At 40.1% G+C, this 24,012-nt stretch overlaps 1 protein-coding gene across 2 annotated transcripts in view; it reads left to right on the forward strand.

Annotated features, from left to right (window-relative positions):
• Positions 1-4,207: 4,207 nt before the first annotated feature.
• Positions 4,208-24,012, forward strand: part of LOC128666886 (cytochrome P450 2G1) — a 50,659-nt gene continuing 30,854 nt past the window's right edge. Inside the window, exons 1-3 of one of the 2 annotated variants that reach the window (XM_053721693.1) lie at positions 4,208-4,447; positions 9,385-9,598; positions 20,667-20,829. In XM_053721693.1, coding sequence (XP_053577668.1) covers positions 9,413-9,598; positions 20,667-20,829 — 349 coding nt within the window. In that variant the 5' untranslated portion in view covers positions 4,208-4,447; positions 9,385-9,412. The remainder of the gene's footprint in view (positions 4,448-9,384; positions 9,599-20,666; positions 20,830-24,012) is intronic. The other variant, XM_053721694.1, reaches the window with a different exon arrangement.

Below are 24,012 nucleotides of genomic sequence, written 5' to 3' on the forward strand. Positions count from 1 at the left end.
TGTGTTTATTGATTGTTTTACAAAACCCTGTGGGTGGTACTAATGTGTAAGAATGTGTATATAAGAACAATAAACCCACAGCTCTGTCTGTTCACTGCTTGACCCTCAACACGGAGCTTTGTCTCATTTTTGGGGGGGATTTACTGTATGCTGTTAGAGACTGATTGCCAGGAGTGTAAGCCGCTTGGGTGCTTTTCCTGTTCGTCTGCTAGCAGCTATTCGTGAGGTTCTAGCTTGGGAGTTTGGAGTATTCCTTTGTATGCAGTTCGGGAGTTTGGTGTTCGGCAGTAGCTGTGCCTGTGTCTCTGGAAGGGAAGATCTACTAAACGGCGGTTTAACCCTTTTATGCTTGGGGGTGCCGTAACATGGCATAATTAATATATATGGTTTTCAGGCAACTGCTGGTAGTCGTAGGGTAAACTTTGCTTTCCTATGTTGGGAGGGGACTCAGCCATGCCCGACGCGGTGCGGTGGTCTCAGTCTTAGCAGCAGCTTTGTGTGTGTCTGTCTCCTGTCTCTGGAGTCTGGACTGGGAGTAGGGACATGTCATGTGACCTAAAAGCCTCCGGAAAGCAGGAGATGAGAAGGAGATAGAACAAAGTTTGAAAGAATTTATTGTAGTGTGGCCAGCTGCAGTGTATAATCTGTTTCTGTGAAGCAGTTCTTAATTTGATGCACTTATTATTATAAGTTTTTGTAATACAAAACTCTGCAATATGTTTTTTTTTTTTTAAATTTACAAAGCAAGTGTGGTGTGTGCCTAATGGATCATTATATAAACACTTCTATGAAGCATTTCTTAATTTGATCCTTGGAATGATGCACAATTGCACATATTATTTTATTATTACAAGTTTTTTTTTATATATAAATGTGCCTTTTTTAATTGCAAACCTCTACAATATGTTTCTAATTAGCAAACCATTGCAGCTTAATTTTCACATAATCCCATTTATTTGTTCATTGACATTATTTATGTGATTGTGTCCACCATTAAAATATATTTTACATTTATAAATAACCGCAAAAGTCTTAGCTTTGCAAATTTATATATATATATTTATATATGTGTGTGTGTGTGTATATGTGTGTACTAAAAACATATTCTAGAGTTTTTTCATTAAAAAAGGACATCTATAAAAAAAAAAGCTGGGCATCATCTGCTAAAATTACAACAGCACTTCGTGTTGGTGGCTGATACCTGAAAATGAAGATACTCTGTAGTGTGATATGGAGATACTGACTGTCACTTTATATAGCAAGACTATAGCTGAATAAACACTTTCTACAGTTTGACACCTATATTGTTTTGTTTTTTTCAATGGTGTGAACACTTAGCCCCTATTTGTAAAACATTAAAAAGGTGCCAGGAATATTTAGTTTATTCAGATCCATCTTGAACTTCAATTTTGTTAGTATTTTTATACTCCTAGGTAATCATGCTAGTCTAATAATCTTCAGCTGGTCTGATAATATATTCTTGAGTATAGAGGAGAAATCATGACTGAGGTTCTAGATAGTTATTAGTTATGCAGATTAGTGCTTTGGTTTTCACAACAAACTGGTTAATTGAAGGATCTAAGTTTAATAAATCAGTCTTGTATAAAGGAAGTGGTTATTTAAGGGACAACACTCCCTCTTTTTAAAACTTGTGCTTTGTCCCACACCCCTATAGAGGCCAAATAGCACAAACCTGTGACCTAGATTTTAAAGATGCTAAACCAGCTATTTATCAGGATATATCATTTGCTTTTTGGCTTCTTTAGGGGTCATAGGACAAAGTAATTAAAGTCCCTTTTAGTTTTCTGACCATATGATATATTTCACGACTGCCAGATGTTGCCTGAAAGTTTGATGTTAAAGTGCTCAGTAGGTTTCATGAAAATGTTAACTGGAACACCCACTGCAAATTTGTTCTATAGTAAATAAGCAGGCACTTCCCCCCTCCACCTTCCTCTGCATATGAAAAGACCCTTTACATAAACAGGAGCAAGCTGGAGTAGGTATACATCAGTATTCTCCTAAAACTTTGGGGCTTGGTAAGGAGTCTGAAAAATAGTGCAATGTTATTTAATAAAAAAAAGCTGTATGGGCTATATAAATTGATCATCTACAAAACTTTAAAAAAAAAAGTTTATAATGTCCCTTTAATGCTTACAAAATGCAGCCATGTGTATTGTAATAATGTGTAAAGTTGAAAAAAAAATAGAGGGGCTCAAGTGGCGCCGGCGGGAAGGAAGTGGAACTAATCAGTACTTATTTATTTTTGGTTTCCAGCTTCAGCACAAACTTTGACCTGCCTGATTTCAGGTGCGTTAGCAGAGGGTGGCTAGTGGCAGATGAAGTTAAACTGTCGAAGACTTGAAGAGGCAGGTGCATACAGTTTCAGGTTTCACATTAAAAAATAAAAACATTCAGAAACACTTTAACAAAACAATCTGCTGGTATTGGATCTGTATTTGAGATATGTATTAATTTACTACATGCTTTTATCTGCTGGCTTTGGAGCTGTATTTGAGATATGCATTAATTTACTAAATGCTTTTATCTGCTGGTTGTGGAGCTGTATTTGAGATATATGCATTACTTTACTACATGGTTTTATCTGCTGGTTTTGGAGCTGTGTTTGAGATATATGCATTAATTTACTACATGGTTTTATGATTTATCTGCTGGTATTGGAGCTGTATTTGAGATATATGCATTACATTAGTACATGCTTGTATCTGCTGGTATTGGGGTATGCACCTTTTAAACTCTATATGGCAATCCCTTGTTGGGCTGAAAGTTATGCAAGGGCAGTTTGTGTGTGCTCCATTGAGCAGGGCTGCATGCAATGTCTTTTCCAGCTTCTCACACTCCTAATATGAAAATAGGAGTGGAGTTGTGGCACCTCTTAGTTTGGTAAATTATGTATCTTTTTACAACACAGTAATGAGTAGAGGAGAGATTGTGTATCATTCTAATTGCTAATTAACTGACACTGTGCCACAGAATTGTGTTTCTCAACCACATCCTCAAGTACCTGAAATAGGCCAGGTTTTCATTATAGCTGAACTGGTGCACAGGGGAAGTAATCAGCTGATCAGTAACACCATGGTTACTAATCATGGGCTCTCATTCATCAGCTGATTATTTCATCTTTTAACTGTTTCAGCTATAATGAAAACCTGCCCTGTTGGGGGTACCTGAGGACCACGGTTGAGAAACAATGCTTTACTTTAATTTAAACTACCTCTATTCGTTTCATATATGTTTTTTCCGGTGTATCATAGCCAGTGCCTCACTGGCCTCTGACCTCACCGCATGTCACTGATATATATATATATATATATATATATATATATATATATATATATACATTTCTTAATGTTGGAGGGAAGCAATAACTCTGTGTTTGTTATTTTGAAAGTAAGACACATTACCCCTAATAAGCACAATGGGGCCTATTTATGTAACTGCAAGCAGACATGATACGATGTAGCATATCATGTCTGCTGCACATCGATAAATGCCGACAGCATACACTGTTGGCATTTATCACTGCACCAGCAGTTCTTGTGAACTGCTGGTGCAATGCCGTCCCCTGCAGATTCGTGGCCAATCGGCCGCTAGCAGGGGGTGTCAATAAACCTGATCATATTTGATTAGGTTAATTTCTGTCCACGGCCTCAGGGCAGATGGACAAGTTATGGAACAGCGGTCTTTAGACCGCTGCTTCATAATATCTGTTTCCGGCAAGCCTGAAGGCTCGCGTGGAAACAGGGGAATCAAGCTCTGTACGGAGCTTGATAAATCGGCCCCAATGTGTGCACTCTGCTGTACTGTAGGGAGAAGAAGCACACCAGCAGTATTTACTGATGGTACCATAAACAAAAATAAAACCTGAGGGGGTCAGCAGAATTTTGAATGCCTAGGGCAGCACAAAATCTAAATACACCACTAGTTCTATTGCATTGTATTTTTATTGTGAATTTGTCATTTTGTGTATTTAGTGGTACATTAAATGGACAGTATACAGTAAAATTGTTTTCCCTTAATTTATTTCCAATGACTTGTTATCAGCTGCAGAGTAAAGAATGTATGAGAAGTTACTGTAAGGAATTAATCATATTGTGTTCTGTCACTTTAAATCTTTGCTGCTCAGCCTATTTAAGGCTCCTCCTCATGCCCATCTTTGCTTGGTAATTTCTCTATGTTGCAGCTGTGTGCTACAGTTGAACTTCCTCTTTGTGTCTACTCAAGCCTGCTGACTGCTGTCAGCTCTACAGCTCTCTTCAGTATTGTGACTGCACAGCTCTCAAGTGTGTTGCTACACACTACCAAAGGATTTCTTTGCACTGCTGATGTTTCCTCCACTCTGAGGTTTGTAACCAGAAGCCTTTACACAAACTGTTCAGTCTCATCACCACAGCGCTGCTGTTTTCACCTTGCAGACACTTCAGAGGTATATGTTAACTATTTCTGCTACTGTGATGAATTCAAGCTGTACAAGACTCTGGGACTAAATTTCAGTGACTTACTAACATCCCTCCAGTTCTGAACTTATTTACATGTTAGTTCTATGCGTAACAAGTATCAGCTGCTATTCTAAAGCCTGGAGACTTTTTCTATGCTTATTAAGTATCTGCTGCTTGCTAATTCTATTGTGGCTGTGATACCAGTGCTTCAACATTCTATATTTGACTGCATGCATATCTTTCATTATTAACTTTCTGCTGCTTGCTGTTTATATTGTGGCTGTGATACCAGTGCTTCAACATTCTATATTTGACTGCATGCATATCTTCCATTATTAACTTTCTGCTGCTTGCTGATTATATTGTGGCTGTGATACCAGTGTTTCAACATTATTCACTTGCCTGCATGCATAATCTCTCACACTTGCCCTCAGAGCTATTCCCAGCTACTTGTGCCTGATCTCAGTGTTTCCCAACCGCGGTCCTCAAGTACCCCCAACAGTCCTGGTTTTCAATATAGCTGAACTAGAGCACAGGTGAAATAATCAGCTGATGGATGAGAGCAGGTTAGTAACCATGTTTACTGATCAGCTGATTACTTCACCTGGGCACTGGTTCAGCTATAATGAAAACCAGGACTGTTGGGGGTACTTGAGGACCGCGGTTGGGAAACACTACTTTAGAACAATAATATACACTGTCTTCCTGAATAAACATTCAGCTAAAGAAACTGAACTCTGCTGATATCTGAGTATTATGTACTGCATTTAAGTAAGTTAACCCATAGTGATTCCCTCAGCCAAGGATCATAACAGAACCTCAGTTAATAAATACTTCCTGGTTCAAACATTGTGTGAGACTGAGTGGAACATAGTTATAAAATTGCATTCTCTAACAGTTACATTTTCAGGTTTATTTGTGGGTATTAAATTTCAGGTTTTGTGCTTTGAAACCACAGCCTATTACAATCAATTAAGCTTGCAGGTAAAATTAGATCTCATTATGTTATCACTTTGTGTACACATACTTGCTTCCTTATCTTATATTTGTCTGTAAACCAAATCCCAGTACTTAGAGAGATCAATGGAAAATTACCATTTTATTAGTTTTTTCTTCTACTGTGAGTGTAATTTCTTCTGCTGAATGTTTTTACATAACCTGTCAATAGCCTGTACTTAAGTCCAAAAACTTTCAGTATAGGGGCTACCACAGGCTAAATCAGCTTTTTCAAATGCCAAAATAAGGGTAAAGAAGCAACTTGTAAACAATTCAATACACTCCGAGAGATAAAATAGATCATTTGGATCAAATTAAACAGGAGAAATGTTTTGGGTTAACTGTCCCTTTAAGTTAAATTTAGCATTACCCAGGCTTGTTTGAATTAAAAAAAAAATAATAGGCCTGCCAAGATATGGCTTTTAGCCACACCCTATGTTAAGTTAGTAATTTATGTCCCTGCAGCTCTTCTTACACTTACTAAATTCTAAAGCAGTGAGATATTAGATCACATACATTTAGGGTTGCCACCTCAGCCATGTGTTCCTGGATCATTGAGTTACACATGGTGCAGGGTGTGCAAGGAGGAACATGAATAGTGCTGTACAGAAATACAATACATGTTCCTTCCTGCACACCCCACAGCAACTCATAAGGGTCCAGGAAAATATGGCTAAGGCCAAAATACATTGTCTATACATTTCCTTTATGTCATCAATATACCCAAATTAGACCTTAGATCTGATGCAAAAGCAATTTTATTTACGTCCCCTTGATGCCAGTATACACATCACTTCCAGCTTTCTGATCAGGCATGGTGTTTGAATTATGGTGCACAGCTCTCACAGGATATGTGTGTATGCCTCTTAAAACCAGTAATAACTTTATTTAACCCCTTAAGGACCACAGCACTTTTCCATTTTCTGACCGTCTGGGACCAGGGTTATTTTTACATTTCTGTGGTGTTTGTATTTAGCTGCAATTTTCCTCTTACTCATTTACTGGACCCACACATTATATTTTTCACGCCATTAAATGGGCTTTCTAAATATACCATTATTTTCATCATATCATATAACTTATTATAAAAAAAATATAAAATATGATGAACAAATGGAAACAAACACACTTTTTCTAACTTTGACCCCCAAAATCTGTTACACATCTACAACCACCAAAAAACACCCATGCTAAATAGTTTCTAAAATTTGTCCTGAGTTTAGAAATACCCAATGTTTACATGTTCTTTGCTTTTTTTGCAAGTTATAGGGCAATAAGTACAAGTAGCACTTTGCTATTTACAAACCATTTTTTTTAAAAAAAGATTAGCAATAGTTACATTGGAACACTGATATATGTCAGGAATCCCTTAATATCCCTTGACATTTATATTTTGTTTTAGTAGACAACCCAAAGTATTGATCTAGAGCCATTTTGGTATATTTCATGCGACCATTTCACCGCCAAATGCGATCAAATAAAAAAAATTGTTCACTTTTTCACTAACTTTGGGTTTCTCACTAAAATTATTTACAAACAGTTTGTGCAATTATGGCACACATGGTTGTAAATGCTTCTCTGGGATCCCGCTGCGCACCACATTTGTATTATGCCCAGCTATGACGGGGTTAATTAGTTAGCTTGAAGGGTTAATTTTAGTTTTAGTCTGGAGATCAACCTCCCACCTGACACATCCCACCCCCTGATCCCTCCTAAACAGCTCTCTTCCCTCCTACACCCAACAATTGTCCCCACCATCTTAAGTACTGGCAGAAAGTCTGCCAGTACTAAAATAAAAGTTAAAAAAAAAAAAAAAAATTCTGCTGTGTAGTATCCCCCCTTAGCCCCCAACCTCCCTGATCCTCCCCCAAAAGAGCTCTCTAACCCTCCCCCCACTAACTATTTGCCACCATTTTGGGTACTGGTAGCTGTCTGCCAGTACCAACTTTGCAATCAAATTTTTAAAAGTTAAAAGTTTTTTAAATAAACCACAATTTTTCTGCAGTGTAGCTGCCCCCTTCATACCCTACCACCTCCCCCTCCCAGATCCCTTTTTAAAAGTTATTTCCCCCCTCCTATGCCACCCACCACCCTCTCCCACTACCCTATCTCACCACTTCAAACTTCTAAATGTGGCCAGATCACGCGCACATGCCCCCCACCTCCATTGCGCACCCGACAGTAATTTCCAACTGCTGGCTGAAAGTTTGCCAGTGAGGGGCCCCTTCGCTGGCCAATGCAGAGAGGGCCACAGAGTGTCTCTCTCTGCATCTGTATGCCAAAAAAAGTATTGCAATGATTCCTCAATATCGAGGCATCATGGCAATACCTTGAAAGCGGCTTGAAACGATCAGGATCGCTTCCACCTCTTGAAACCCCTGAGGACGTATAGTGTACGTTCTTGGTCGTTAACTGACCTTTTTTGTAGGACATACCCTGTAAGTCCTTGGTCATTAAGGGGGTTAGAAGAGGCATCTTTGATAATTTACATATATTTAGGGCCCCCCCTTTGCCCCCCTACAATGGCTCACACCCACCAACGATCGGCACCATCGCTGGCCAATGCAGAGAGGGCCACAGAGTGTCTCTCTCTGCATCTGTATGCCAAAAAAAGTATTGCAATGATTCCTCAATATCGAGGCATCATGGCAATACCTTGAAAGCGGCTGGAAATGATCAGAATCGCTTCCACCTCTTGAAACCCCTGAGGACGTATAGTGTACGTTCTTGGTCGTTAACTGACCTTTTTTGTAGGACATACCCTGTACGTCCTTGGTCATTAAGGGGGTTAGAAGAGGCATTTTTGATAATTTACATATATTGCAAAATGCTTATATTTAAAATTGAAATCTCTAAAATTAGATATTTCCTTACACAAGACACAACTAAGATTTTAATCTACTCTCTCATCCTTTCCCACCTCAACTACTGCAACTCCATCCTCTCTGGTCTCCCTAGCTGCCGTCTCACTCCTTTAGAATCCATAATGAATACCTCTGCCAGGCTCATCTTCCTTACACGTCGCTCTTAATCTGCTGCACCTCTCTGCCAATCCCTTCACTGGCTTCCTATTGCCTCCAGGATTAAACATACAATTTTGACTCTGACATACAAAGGCCACAACTGCACTGCTCCCCCCTTTATCTCTGACCTTGTCTCTAGATACTCTCCCTCCCGTTCCCTTCGCTCTGCTCATGACCTCCTACTCTCCTCCTCTCTTGTTACCCCCTAACATTCCCCTTTACAGGGCTTCTCCAGACTGACTCCAATCTTGTGGAACTCTCTGCCTCACTCCACAAGACTCTCCCCTAGTTTTGAAAGCTTCAAGCACTCCCTAAAGACTCTACTGTTCAGGGATGCATACAACCTACACTAACCTTTCCTAATCCCAGTTCCTCTTCTCATTACTATACGCCATGAACCCCCTTTAGAATGTAAGCCTAAGAGCCCAACTGTTTGTAGATCACCTTCTACAACAGTGCAACTCTTGGCAGAGCCCTCTAACCTTTTGATCCCTATAAATGTTTCCTTGTATTCCACCGAGGTTTATTGCACTGTGAATTCTGTTGGCGCTCTACAAATAACTGATAATAATAATAATAAATGCACCCATGCACATTTTGACCTATATCCCTTTAACCCCGTACAACACACAAACACATGAACACACACACACACATATATATATATATATATATATATATATATATACTGTGTGTATATGTGTGTGCGTGTGTATATATATATATATATATATATATATATATATATATATATATATATACTTATGCAACCATAATTTTTGGGTCATCAGCTAGCTTAGGGATCATAAAATAAACTTAAGAAATACAAACCCATAGATTAATCTCTTACTGTAGTGAATTGCCCTGCTTATACTTGGAATATTTATTAAATTGTATCATTTTAGGAAGTCAGAAGAAAAGCAAATCTCTTGGATGTTTCTCATGGATACCATTGGGGTAGGAACGTTGCTCCTTCTGGTCATAACCAGCATTTTCATGTACCTGACATGGAACCAAATGTACAGGAAACGTAACCTTCCTCCAGGTCCAACACCTCTCCCGCTGATCGGAAATCTGCTGCATATAAAGTTTGGTGAAATGGCCGGATCATTAATGAAGGTTGGTTATTAAAAGTGAATCAGCTTTATAGAATCAAACAGCTGTTTGTTAATTATGTGACAATCAGAAATAATATGACATAGAGACACACTTATTTTATAAATTATGGTTGTCCAAACTTTATGGAAAAGTAGGAAAATAAAGCAGCGGCACCTACAGAGCACTCATGAAATAAATCAATTAATGGTAATAGGAAAGGGGAAGAACCTCTCAGGTTCCTATAAAACTTAACATTTAATGATATACATTTAAAGTAAATTGATAAAGCCGTTTAGGTGAAATGCACATCAGTCTTTTCTCCTTCTGATTCCCTTCAGCATTGTGTTATTATTTTAGGCTAATTTGAGTATAATTTTGGCTATTTGCCGTGGTGACCACTTAGTTAATACCAGCTCTCACAAGCAGACACCCTAGCGAGCTCTAATTATGTGAGGATTCTCATCTAGCTTTAGTTAAATTTCTAATGTTTCTTGCCACCTGGCTAACTGTGGTCATTTTAATTGATTTGATCTGTGATATTTCACTAGTTCTCAATGAACTTTCTCAGGTTGTTTGGGAATCACTACCTTTAGGGTTTTAATCTAAGTTTTATTGTTGCATTTATGCCTTCATTACTTTTAATTTATTTCATTAAATGTTATGTTTTATAGGAACCTGAGAGGTTCTTCTCCTTTCCTATTACCATTCATTGATTTATTTCATGAGTTCTCTGTATGTGCCGCTGCTTTATTCTCCTACTTTTCCCTTTCATATTTGGCATAGAACACCCCTCACCTTAAATTGTGGACTGATTCCTTGGGGATATTTTACCCCATGTTTATTGTATTACTGTATGGTTTTTATTGGGAATTGGACTGTTGCCTACTCCCCCCCCCCCTTTTTTTCACTTGTCCAAATTTTATCCTTGGAACATATTTGAAGGATACACTTGATAAAACTAAGAATCACTAAATGATTAATATATGATTAAAAAGTTAAAAGGATACAAAACCCACATTTTTAAACAACTTTCTAATTTAGTTCTATTATCAATTTTGTTTTGTTCACTTGGAATCTTTTGTTGAAAAGCAGGGATGTATGCTTAGGAGCCTCCCATTTCTGGAGTACTATATAAATGTTATCAATTAACAAGAGCACTAAATAGCAGCACTATTTCTTGCTATGTAGTACTGTAGATACCTACATAGGTATCTCTTCAAAAAAGAATATGATGCTAACAAAATAAATTTGATAAAAGAAGTAAATAGAAAATTAAAAAAATAATAATTGTATACTCAGTCTAAACCACAAGAAACATTTTTCATTTCTCTTTAAACTGGAGTCTGTTTTTCAGCACCTAAGAAGAAACATTGGACAGGCTGTGATAAAAGAGAAGTCCTATATAGGAGCGAAAGTATCTAATGAGAGTAACAAATTTAGAACCAGATTCAGAGTGGTGTGCTAACAGTTACTCACAAGTTAAAAGGAGTTTATCACGGTTGTTTGAGCATCGGCTGTAAAGCAATTAAAGTTAACTCTGGTCGGGTTAGCGCACCCTTAGAGCTCTGGTAAACTGTCTCGTGAAACAAAAAGTGTCACAAAACACATCAAATATACATTTGAAAGTACATTTATATTCAAAATAACATCATCTAATAAAAAGTATTAAAAAATTATGGCACAAAAAAGTTGTAATGGCTCAAACATATGAGGTCTCAGGTGTTCGATAAAAAAGGCAGGCAAATGGCATTAATATTGAGATACATACATTGACATGCACATTCTGTTCTAATCAATACCTGACATGACACAAGAACTTGGGGTGAAAAGGCTGCAGCATGCATTTATTAAAAACTCCAACATAATTTTTAATTTCAACATCATAACATGATATAAACCATCGGTGCAGCCTCCCAGACTCTCCTCACTTGCCTTCCCCTGGCTATTGCCAGGCACGCCCTAAACATCTCATCTCTCCCCCATTTTAAGGGAGGTACCACTTGAACTTTTAAATCGCCTCATAAGGCCACACCCGCCACAGCGCGACCTACAGTCGAGCTCCACCCATACAGGCTAAGGCCTTTTGCACCCCTTCCCTCAAATTGAAATCGAACAAATGCAGCCCAACTTCATTGAGATACACGTCGTCCTTTAAAAAGAAACATTTACCATACCAGTGGCGTCACTAGGGGGGGGCGGGGGGGGGCGGGCCGCACCCGGGTGACACCCTCCAGGGGGTGACACCAAAAAAAAAAAAAATTTTTTTTTTTTTTTTTTTTTTTTTTTAATTTTATTGAAATTCAAAGAAATACAATGTTGAGATGCATAGATTATTTTATTAGAGGCTGGCATTTGTGAACATTAGGGGGACTGGGGAAGTTGTAGACACACAATTTTTTTGCCCCTTGAGCCAGTGCTGCAATTTCAACAAATAGTTTTCCTGGCTGCTTTTGCTTGTTTGTACTTTGCTCCTCCCCTGCCCAATTTCACTATGAATGTTGTGGGTGTGCCGTGGGGCTTGCAAAGTTGTGCTGCTAGCCTAAACCTGCCTGCCTATCTGTGCTCACTGACATGCGACCCAGGGCTGTGCACTGACAGACTTGGAACAGAGTCAGAGAGCAGAATTTTCATAGTTTGCTTGCCTAAACCTTTTCTTCAGTGATTTATTTTAGAGTGCTCTATTTATCTTTCATTTGATGTTCTGCTGAGCCAGGGAGCAGCTCTAGGCATGAGCTTCCTAATTAATGCAGTTCAGTTTACATATTTTATATGTGTGTGTCTGAGTTTTTGTGTGTCTCAGTGTTTTTGTGTGTGTGTTTTTGTGTGTGTGTCTGAGTGTGTTTCCGAGTGTTTGTGTGTGCATCTGAGTATGTGTTTAAGTGTGTCTGAGTGTTTGTATGTGTGTTTGCCTGTGTTTTTGTGTGTGTCTGCTTTCTGGGGGGGGGGGGTGACACCATGACTTACCGCACCGGGTGACACCAACCCTAGTGACGCCACTGTACCATACTCTCATTCAAATTCCACATGTTGTATACCCAGCGCACCTAACTGAGCAACAAAACCAGAAAATATTCTATTTACTTTTTTCCTTGAATTTTACAGCCTCCTGACATTCAAAGCTGATCTCCAACTCAATCTGGTCTCAATCTCTGACCATACAATGACTAACTAAGGGAACAATTCCTTGAGGCGCCTCATTCCCCACCTCATTTTGTCCACCAGTTCCTTCTGTGCCATAAACCCAAGGTAATTTCCCCCAGCATGAATAACCAGAATGTCAGGATGACTGTAAAGTCTAGCTTATTCGCTCACTAAACCTACCACCTAGTCCCATTTTAATCCCCTCACCCCAAACCATCTAACTAAAACTTTATCAACAGGGAAGCTCAGCTGGACCCCTGTATCCTTCACTGCTGCTGCCTTTTACACCCAATATATGTACGAGTGACCCACTATCCAACAATGTAATGGACCTGTGGAAACACAAAATACTACACTCTCAAATTTGACCACACATCGTTTATAGCATCCTGACTTCCACATTCTTAACTATCTCTTCATTCAAACCCAATTCATACGCTTCCATCGCCATGCCAATTCGAAATGAATGGCAACCAAAATCCCTGGGATCCACCCCACCACCTCTAACACCCGTTTTAGCACTGCCCCAAACTGGGTACTTCGATAACACACACCCATTCTCATGCATCAGCAAAGGACCCCTACCTACAGGATGCCTCCTTAAGTATTCAGCCACTGCAAACACCGGGCAACATTTCCCCCCCTCCAATAGGAAACAGTCAAATCCTTCAACCTTTTCCTTCCTGATCAGTTTTAGATTTCTGAAGCCAAATCAATAACTCAGAACCGCTTACCACCACCTCATTCATCCATGCACCTCCTGCATCCCTCTTATTTGCCCCCACCAACTGCAAAACCCTAAAGGCTCCAAAGAATGCCACTCTAAACAACAAAAACTCAAACTCCGATTTACAAACCCGGGGCAACCCCTCCACTACCCTCTTTAGCAAAGAGAACACCATTGGTCGCCTTTTGTCCACTGTACCCCTGCCCCTACATATTCACCCCACCCCAGCATCTGAAACAGAAAGGCTAAAGCCGCCACCTGCCTTTTTACCATAGACCTTGATACCCCCAGCCTACCCCATTCTTCAATCCACTCTACTAAGCAAGATACCCTCCTGCAATAAAACATCCCAATCTCATTTTCTTCCATCCTTCTAAACCATCAAATCCACACTGGGACATATGACCTCCATGTGTTATGGTCTAAAGCCCCCTTTACCAATCTCAATCTCCTAGAAAATGAATCAGCCACAACTCTCCAGGGCATTCCACTCCTTCCGCATCCGCTTCAGGAGTTGCTTCTCGGAATCTCTTCCACTGCAATTGGGAAAGAGAGTCAGCAATTATGTTCAACTTCCCTGGCACATGTACCACCTGAAAAAGGACATTCCCCCTCAAACACTCCAAAACAAACACCCGAAGGAGCCGGATTACTGGGACTGACTTCGCTGTCAACTTGTTGATCGCGAACACCACTCCCAAGTTGTCAAAGTGAAAGATAACCTTCCGGTTCCCCAAAATCCTTTTCCATACCATGACCACCACCACCAGCGACAACAATTCTAGGAACACTAAGTTTCCAATTCCAAGAACACCTTCTTTCCAATCCTCTGGCCACGTGTCCACGCACCATTTTCTATCCAAATATGCTCCAAACCCATGGGCCCCAGATGCATCCGTGTACAAGTGCAGTTCGTCATCCGACATCGCAACATCCTGCACAAACAACCTTCCATTGAACTCCTCCAAAAACACCAACCAAACCCTTAGGTCCTCAGAGTCCCTTGAAAATCTGACCCTGTAATGCGGTGCCTTCAGACCCACAGTTGCCAAAGACAATCTCCTCCCAAAAACTCTCCCGACCGGAATCAGCCTACATGCAAAATTTAGTTTAACCAGGAGAGATTGCAACTCCTTAAGCGTCATCTTTCCTTTCTTTACCACCCTAGAAATGACCAACCTTAAATCCCCAACCTTCTCCAAAGGCAAACTACACTCCATTCTCAATGTGTCAATCTGGATCCCCAGAAAACTCAAAATGTTCACAGGACCCTCCGTCTTATCCGCCGCCACCGGGATCCTGAATTGCGCAGCCACCTCCAGGAATGTGTTCAATAGGTGCTCGCAGTCCCCCGAGTCAGTCAACCCAACAAACAAGAATTTGTCCAAATAGTGGACTAGCGAAGACAGCCCCGCTCTGACCTTTACCAACCATTCTACAAATGAACTAAATTTCTCAAAATACGAGCATGAAATGGAACAACCCATGGGTAAACATAAATCCATGAAGAATTCCCCCTGAAAATGGCAACCCAAAAGATGATGAAAAGTCAGGTGCACCGTAACAGCCTAAAGGCTGCCTCCACATCCACTTTTGCAAACCCCCAACCAGCACTTCTAACCACGCTTACTGGTTTATTAAATGAAGTGTACCACACAGCCGTCAGGGCTGGGTCAATCCCATCATTAACCGATGACCCTTTTGGGTAGGAAAGATGGTGGATCATCCTAAACTGACCAGCCATCTTTTTTTGGGCCACAATCCAAGGGAGAAACTTGCAATACTGGCAACGGCAGGTCCCTAAAAGGGCCCACCATTCTCCCAAGGGCCACTTCCTTTTCTAAATTGGCTTTGACCACCTGCGGAAATTCCAATGTCGACCTCAAGTTACCTAAAATCCCGAACCCTTGATTCTGAAAAAGGAATACGAAAGCCGGAACTAAACCCTGAAATCAAAAGCTCTGCATCCTCCCCTTTTCCTCTGTTCCTAGTGTAATTGCCTTAGCCAAGGCAGCATCTCTTTTACCCTCACCGGAGTCCGTGCCCACAGAAGTACCTTCTCCGCTTTTTACGCTTCCCTTGTTTCGTTTGAAACACTTGGCACCTGAATGCGTTCCCCTCACACCGAGCACTCATGCTTATACTTACACGTGGACCCAAACCTACATGCTCCCTAGTTGAACTGAAAGCATAGTCCTCTTTGAATTGCCACAGCTGTTACTCTGACCCCTGCACCTCTGCCTGTTCCTGAGCCCCAAAAGGACTGTCCCCTCAATGGCGTCATAAGCTCCAGCCACACTCCCATCTCACGGTCATCCCATCCCATCTCATCTCTGGACAAAACGCCATCCTCTGTAGAAACTGCTCATCATAGCGCAACCACACTAGCCCTCCATAAATTCTATGAGCTCTTAAGATTGCATCCAGGTAACAGAAAATTGCCAAGCAATGTTCTGGGAACTTTTCACCAATCATGCTGGCCAATATGCAAAAGGCCTTAGACCAGTTGGCGAACGTCTTTGGCAATTTTCTCCATATCTTTTTTTCTCTCCTCTTCCTTCTTCTTCCCCTGTTCTACTTTTAGATCCTCCTTCACCTCTATAAAGTGATCTAATGGGAGCGAGGAAAACAATTCCACAAACTCCCACTTCCAAATCTTTTCCTTAATCTCCTTGCTCAGATGAATCCCCAATGGACCCACCAAACACAAGCATGGCCTTCTCAAGGCTTGATCCACCACTTTCCAAACCTCCCCTGCCACCACCAAAGCCGTAGGCCCTTTATCCACTGCTACCACTGTACTGACTGGCTCCGCCCCACCGACAACTCCAGGTGTCTCAAACCGGCCGAAACCCATGCCCCAGCCATCCCCATCACCCCACTGCACGCAGACCCCCCTATTTCTTTTCCTTCCAACTTTGAAACCAGCTCCTTCAATCCTTTCAACACCAAACCATGTACAGCCCCCTCTTCAGATACCAAACTCACCCCTCCCCCATAGGGGCCACCACCATCTCACCTGCAGGCCTTGCAGCCGTCTCCTTGTCCACTGGGACTCCACCACTTGCTCCCATGCCAGACTTCCCAGCATTGATTTCCTTCCTGCCAGTCACATTCCCAGTCGGCCACTCCCCTTGTCTCCTGTCCCTAGTTGAATATGAATTCTCCCTCCTCTGCCTGTTCTCAGATGCTGCTTCTAGTCTACCCCATGTGGGTGACGAGCTCCCCTCCGGCTCCCTGTAGCGCCTCTGAGGCATCCAGGATCTGTCCCTACGCCATTCCGTCCCGGACCGGCTCATCTCTTTCCTCGCCTTTCTTTGTGAGGCATGAGCAGCCCTCTGGGAAGGAAGAGAAGTTGTAAACCTTTTTCCCCCAGCTGACCTCCTATCCCATCTTACCCTTGCCCTACCTGACCTACCCTCTCTATCCCCCCCCCTAATTCCCTTTCATTCCTACTTTCCCCTGTCTCAAGCGAAGATGCTGTATGATTCTTCCACCCACAGTGCGTCTTCTTCCAAGTCCTGTAATGTTGAGTGTGCCAATGGCAACCCCCACTGAACCTCATGGATGCTTTCCACCTCCTCCAGCTCTGTAAACAAATGACAAGCAATATCATTCCCTTGTGCTATTGAATTCCCTCTCCCTCTTGCAACCCCACTTGCTCTTGAAACCCCAACCTCCCTCCCTGCCGGCCCATGCCCAACCTGCAGTTCCCCCTGTCTCCCACCTTTGCCTCTCCCTGTTGCTCTCCCCTATTCCCCCTGACTTTCTCACCCCTTGTACCAGCTCTTCTATGAAATTCCCCATCCTAACCCCTGTCGCTCCAACTTCCTCCTGCCTACCTCCTGCTTCCACACCCTCCTCCAACATTCCTACTTCTCTTTCCCTTCTCACTTCCCTCTCTCCTACCGCCACTCCACTGCTGCCTCCAACTCTCTCTTTTCCCCTGACTTGCTTATTGCCAACAGCCGGAAACTTTCTCTCCATTTGCCTCAGACCGCTCTGCCCCCACCCCTCTGCGTCTCCCCTGTACTTTCCGACACCCCACCCTGCCCCCGCTCACCGCTAGTTTCTCTGCCTCTCAGATGTCTCCTGGCCTCCTGCTCACTGCTGCTCACATCCCACAACGTCCCATTGATCGTCACCACTCCTGGCCAATCTTCTCTTTTGGCGCCCTCTGCTGACCTCCCTTTCCATCGCGGGGAAACCACCAGGCCTCCAGCACTCTGCTGTCTCCCACCACGCCTCCCACCACTCACTGCTCTTTCCTCCATCAGATTCTTCTTCTGACGGCTCCTGGATCATCTTCTGGTCCTTATAGTGGGGCTAAGTCGAACTGGCGGCCGTGACTGGCGCATAGACCAACCGTGTATCTACACCGGCACAGCTGACACAAAGGGCTCTTCTCCAGCCGTTCCACCTCCAGCACCGCTGTCCACTTCTGCATCTTCATCAAGCCGTTGCTGAATCCACCAGGCCCAGAATCTGCACTAACAACTCTTTAACATCTAGCTTCTTTACAACTCTAAGAAAAAGTGACTGTCAGCTTCCGCTATCCCACATACTTATCTGCTCCCTAATACCTCCCCTTAACCACCAGCTCTCAATAGCAACCTCTCTCACATGGCTTCTGTTGCTGCAATTAACCCCTCCAGTCCATGCTCTCCTTATGGGGTTCTATGTACATGTCTAAAGATGTATATGTAAATGTGTATGTGTGTTTACTTTTATAATTTTCCCTATGGGCCTTGCACTCTATGTCTGGGGGTAACTGCCTAGGCTTCTGAGGACAGCACAGCTTCTTGAGAGTGCTATTGAGCACCCAGGGCTGAGCATGTTGCAGGGTCATACATGTGTAGCCAGTCCAGTCTGAGAGTGCAGTCCCCTTCCATGTTTTGTATATGTCTAAGGAGATTACCCTTGACTTGTTCCCAGTTTGTTTGATTGAGAGCTTACATTTGTATGGCTGCATTAGAGATCCAGAGACCTTGACGTGGTACCTGTGCTTGTCATATTTGGCCAGATGCAGTTATTAACGCTTCCAGTTTTGCTTTTAATCTTAGCTGAGAGCTTGCAAGTTATATATATGTATATGTGGACATATGTATTTATGTGTGTATATATATATATATATATATATATATATATATATATTTATTTATTTATTTATTTACAGACATATATACATATAAACACCTAAATACATATATAGACATATATATATAAGTGCATTGGAGCCCTTTATAGTCAAGTAGATGAAAACATGTAAAAGCATATTTATGCAATATTCATTTTAATAAAGTGTTATAATAACACTAATCACATTCCGATGTTCTTCACATAGAGTAATATGTTCTATATATTTTTAAATAGATATTCCTATATATCTGTATATATCTATACATTTATAAAATCATGTATTGGGCTATAAAAAAAACTACGCTAAAAATTACCTTGAAAAGGGAGTTTGGCTGGGCATTGCCGTTAGCGGCGCTACATCTTCATCCTGGCGGCGATCCATCTTTATCCGGCAGCGCTCCATCTTCATCCCGGCAGTGCTCCATCTTTATCTTGGCGGTGCTCTATCTTCATCCCAGAGACGGTCTTCAATCTTCCTCCCAGTAGTGATCATGTCCTGTTCATGCTGTCACCAGTCTCACACTGAATTTTGAGTTTGAGGTACCCCGTTTAGATAGGGGAACCCTTGCATTACTATTGGCTGATTTTGAATTTCAAATTAAAATCAACCAATTGAATGAAAGATTTTTTCTATTGGCTGATTTAAATTTGAAATTGAAAATCAGCCAATAGGAATGCAAGGATACCCCTATATAAAGTGGTCAATAGAGTAGTTTACACTCTAATCAATATTAAAAGATGAGTGTTGTTTAAATTACCACAAAGAGTTTGGCCAGAGGAACAGTTGCACTAGAGAACACCCCTATCTTGCGGATTTAGCTCCTAACAATAAGCACGCTACTAGTAATCTGTCCCTAAATCAGATTGGGATGTCTGACAAGTCATTCTTGTGTAATAATAACTGACTTGCATTTTTTTGTGTGGAATAATAACTGCAATGCTGGGCTGAACCTTGTCCATTTGCATTTAAAGGGACATAATACACATATGCTAAATCACTTGAAACTGATACAGCATAACTGTTAAAGGCTGACATGAAAAGATCACCTGAACATCTCTATGTAAAAAGTTAATTTCTTAAGCTCACCGGAGTATGTGCTCTGTGAACAGTTATACTTTAGCTGCTGTCCAAATTGAAAAACAAAAAAACAATAGCTAATTAGCATCAGCAGTGCATTTCATAGTAAACGTCCTTAAACTGAATAGGAAATAATATAACAGATGCACACTCCCTTGCAAGATCTGGGACTAGCATCTTGATTGACTATTTAAAGTCTCTTTACAGTAGGATGTGAACTCTTAGGAAATTTCACGGTAAAATAACTTCATTTTTTACATAGAGATCTTCAGGTGATATTTTCTGGCCAGCATTTTACAGCTATGCTGCATCACTTTCAAGTACTTCAACATTTGGGTATCATGTCCTTTAAGAAATGAGGGCCACATTGGGCAATAACCCCACCCATAGCCTTCCTACTCATGCTCTCGTACCCTGTTCACTGAACACCTGCAACTCTGCTTCTGCTGGTCATAGCTCCACCCATGAAACACCCATCAAATCTACCCACAAGTCTCTCTAACTTAGCCTAGACCTCTCAGTTCAGCAAGTCATCCGGCACTGTTGGGAGGTATGAAGGTGTTATATGCCACCTATCGGCCATAGCCAATAAAAATCATACAGTTGGCAGTATATCAGTTGCACAACCATTTAATAGCATCAAAACATTTGTGTGCCACATCAATATTTTTATACTCCATGAGGTAAATTTAACCAAAATGTAAAAAGTATTTATTATGCTGGCAAAATACCAACCTATATTTTAAAAAGCCAAGAAGTGCTATCTGAAACAGTTAAAAGGCTAATTAGAGTACAAGGATTAACAAAAAAAGGAAATATCATGTTTAGACCACAATATAGTTTAATTTTTAAATATTACTTAGTAAATACAAGAGGTGATAAAACTTAGAAAATGATATGAACATATCAATAGTCGCCATACTTTCCAAAAATATTTAATTGGATTCAAATACTTGGATAAATGTAGTAATGTCATGTTTTATACTCTATTCTCCATGTTACAGCTGAGGGACCAGTATGGCCCAATCTATACGTTGTTTTTTGGCATGAGGCCTATGGTTTTCATTTGTGGATATCAGGCAGTTAAGGAAGCTCTTGTAGATAATGCAGAGGAATTTGGCTCTCGTGGAAGATTTCCATCAATGGATAAATTTACTCAGGGATATGGTGAGTAAGACAAGGAAATATTAAGATATGCCGGTGTTTCAGTATATGTCAAACGAATGTATGTTGTGTTGAACAGTAGAATGTATGTTGTGTTAAACAGTAGAATGTATGTTGTGTTAAACAGCAGAATGTATGTTGTGTTAAACAGCAGAATGTATGTTGTGTTAAACAGCAGAATGTATGTTGTGTTAAACAGTAGAATGTATGTTGTGTTAAACAGCAGAATGTATGTTGTGTTGAACAGTAGAATGTATGTTGTGTTAAACAGCAGAATGTATGTTGTGTTAAACAGCAGAATGTATGTTGTGTTAAACAGCAGAATGTATGTTGTGTTAAACAGCAGAATGTATGTTGTGTTAAACAGTAGAATGTATGTTGTGTTAAACAGCAGAATGTATGTTGTGTTAAACAGCAGAATGTATGTTGTGTTAAACAGCAGAATGTATGTTGTGTTAAACAGCAGAATGTATGTTGTGTTAAACAGCAGAATGTATGTTGTGTTAAACAGCAGAATGTATGTTGTGTTAAACAGCAGAATGTATGTTGTGTTAAACAGTAGAATGTATGTTGTGTTAAACAGTAGAATGTATGTTGTGTTAAACAGTAGAATGTATGTTGTGTTAAACAGCAGAATGTATGTTGTGTTAAACAGTAGAATGTATGTTGTGTTAAACAGCAGAATGTATGTTGTGTTAAACAGTAGAATGTATGTTGTGTTAAACAGTAGAATGTATGTTGTGTTAAACAGTAGAATGTATGTTGTGTTAAACAGTAGAATGTATGTTGTGTTAAACAGCAGAATGTATGTTGTGTTAAACAGTAGAATGTATGTTGTGTTAAACAGCAGAATGTATGTTGTGTTAAACAGTAGAATGTATGTTGTGTTAAACAGTAGAATGTATGTTGTGTTAAACAGTAGAATGTATGTTGTGTTAAACAGCAGAATGTATGTTGTGTTAAACAGTAGAATGCATTTTGTGTTAAACAGTAGAGTATGTTGTGTTAAACAGCAGAATGTATGTTGTGTTAAACAGCAGAATGTATGTTGTGTTAAACAGCAGAATGTATGTTGTGTTAAACAGCAGAATGTATGTTGTGTTAAACAGCAGAATGTATGTTGTGTTAAACAGCAGAATGTATGTTGTGTTAAAACAGCAGAATGTATGTTGTGTTAAACAGCAGAATGTATGTTGTGTTAAACAGTAGAATGTATGTTGTGTTAAACAGTAGAATGTATGTTGTGTTAAACAGCAGAATGTATGTTGTGTTAAAACAGCAGAATGTATGTTGTGTTAAACAGTAGAATGTATGTTGTGTTAAACAGTAGAATGTATGTTGTGTTAAACAGTAGAATGTATGTTGTGTTAAACAGTAGAATGTATGTTGTGTTAAACAGTAGAATGTATGTTGTGTTAAACATGTAGGACTACTTCTGTTTCAACTCTACATAGATTTTTCTCATGGTTACACAATGAGTTAGAGGCTAGAAAATGTAATATAATTATTAATTATAGTACTTGATTTTTTTTCCTTTATATTAACATAGATATACCGTAGGCCTTTGAAGGTTTTATACCTTATGAAGTAACTGTTTTCCCATTCAAACTCCCAAATTGGGATTTTACTCAATGCGCCAGATTACAAGTGGAGTGCTAATATCACTGAAAGTAAACATTTAGAGCGTGTATTACAAGTTGAAAGTAAAAACTTAGTTCAAGAGCGGAACCCGACGTGCATTAACTGTAGGACTTAAAATATTGTGACCGCACTAACTCCTCCTATAGACCTCCATGGAGAGCGCAACATGTTTTGCTTCAGTCCTGCTAACCCGACGAGCGCAAATTTAGTTTGCGCTCATGAGGTCGCATTTGTTTTTAAACTTATAATAAGCACGCAAGTTAGCGCTACTTGTAATCTAGCCCAATATTTGTGTTGGTAAGCAACTATTAAAGAAACATTAAGCGGTAAACAAATGCTAGATAGAATGATGCATTCAAAGAAAAGATTAGTCTGAGATTAACATGTAGATGTATTTTTTAAAGTTTTATTAGCTGTTATAATATTCAGAAAATAAGTGTAATGTTGTATTGCCTATAAAGCAATGGAAGCTGCCATGTTGTAACTTAGGTTACCTTCTCTGCTGTGGCCAATGGCCATTGTGGAATTTTAGCAGTGTCCTGCACTTCCATTTTAACTTGAACCGAAAAAGTCACAATTTCAATATGGAAAAAGGGGACAAAATAAATAATAAAAGTATATTTCAGAGTATTTTTACATATACGATTTATCATTTAATATTACCATCTCAAAGTGTTTTTTTATGTCTCTCTAAGTGTTATGAGAGGAAGAAGCTTGACAGGGGAGGTGCTCAGCATACAGAAGAAGAATTAGGTGTGAAAAGCCACATCTGATCTGGCGAGGAAAAGATAATCGCCCCTTAGTCTATGCTCTTATTTTTTTTTTTTTTTTTAAACGATAGTGTGCAGCTCATATCAGTTTTTGAATTTGTGATGTCTTGGTTTGTTGGCTTTTTAAAGGGATATAAAATCACTGGAAACAACTTCAATAGAATGGTTACCAGACTCACCATGCTGTTCTTTTTCCTCCTAAGCTTTTAGATCTATTTAGAGACTTTATTATTTTAAACCTTTACAGATCCTGCTTTGTGTAGCTCTACATGTTCATACTTGGTGCCGCCATATTGGAGCTTAGGTATTCTTGCACCTGGGACAGTACTAGTGAAAATTCACAGATCAATGATGTTGATGGATTTTTTAGAGCAGTAATGTGCACTTCCGGTTAACACACAATAAAGATTGAGAGGTTTATATTTGTGCAAGTTTTATACACAGGTTAAACATTTCATAACATATATATAACACAGGTATAATTTAGATCAATGCAGCCACTGTAAAAATATAAAGTGTAAAAGTGCACAAAACAGCTGTTCTGTGAAAGTGCACCACTTGTCAAAAGGTGCATGAATAACAAGATGGCTGCTGTAATAACAGACACATGTCTATGAGAGTGATTCCTATCCCTGTTAAAGTAAGGAGTGCAATACCTTTATTAACCCTTTGAGTGCTAAGCACTTTGCCACCTGGGTGCTAAGCTGTTAAGTTTTTTTTTTTTGTTTTTTTTTTTTAAATATTTTTTTTTTTTTACTTTTTTTTCAGATCCCTA

This window comes from Bombina bombina, chromosome 7 (genome assembly GCF_027579735.1).
Source record: "Bombina bombina isolate aBomBom1 chromosome 7, aBomBom1.pri, whole genome shotgun sequence".
Taxonomy (NCBI): domain Eukaryota; kingdom Metazoa; phylum Chordata; class Amphibia; order Anura; family Bombinatoridae; genus Bombina; species Bombina bombina.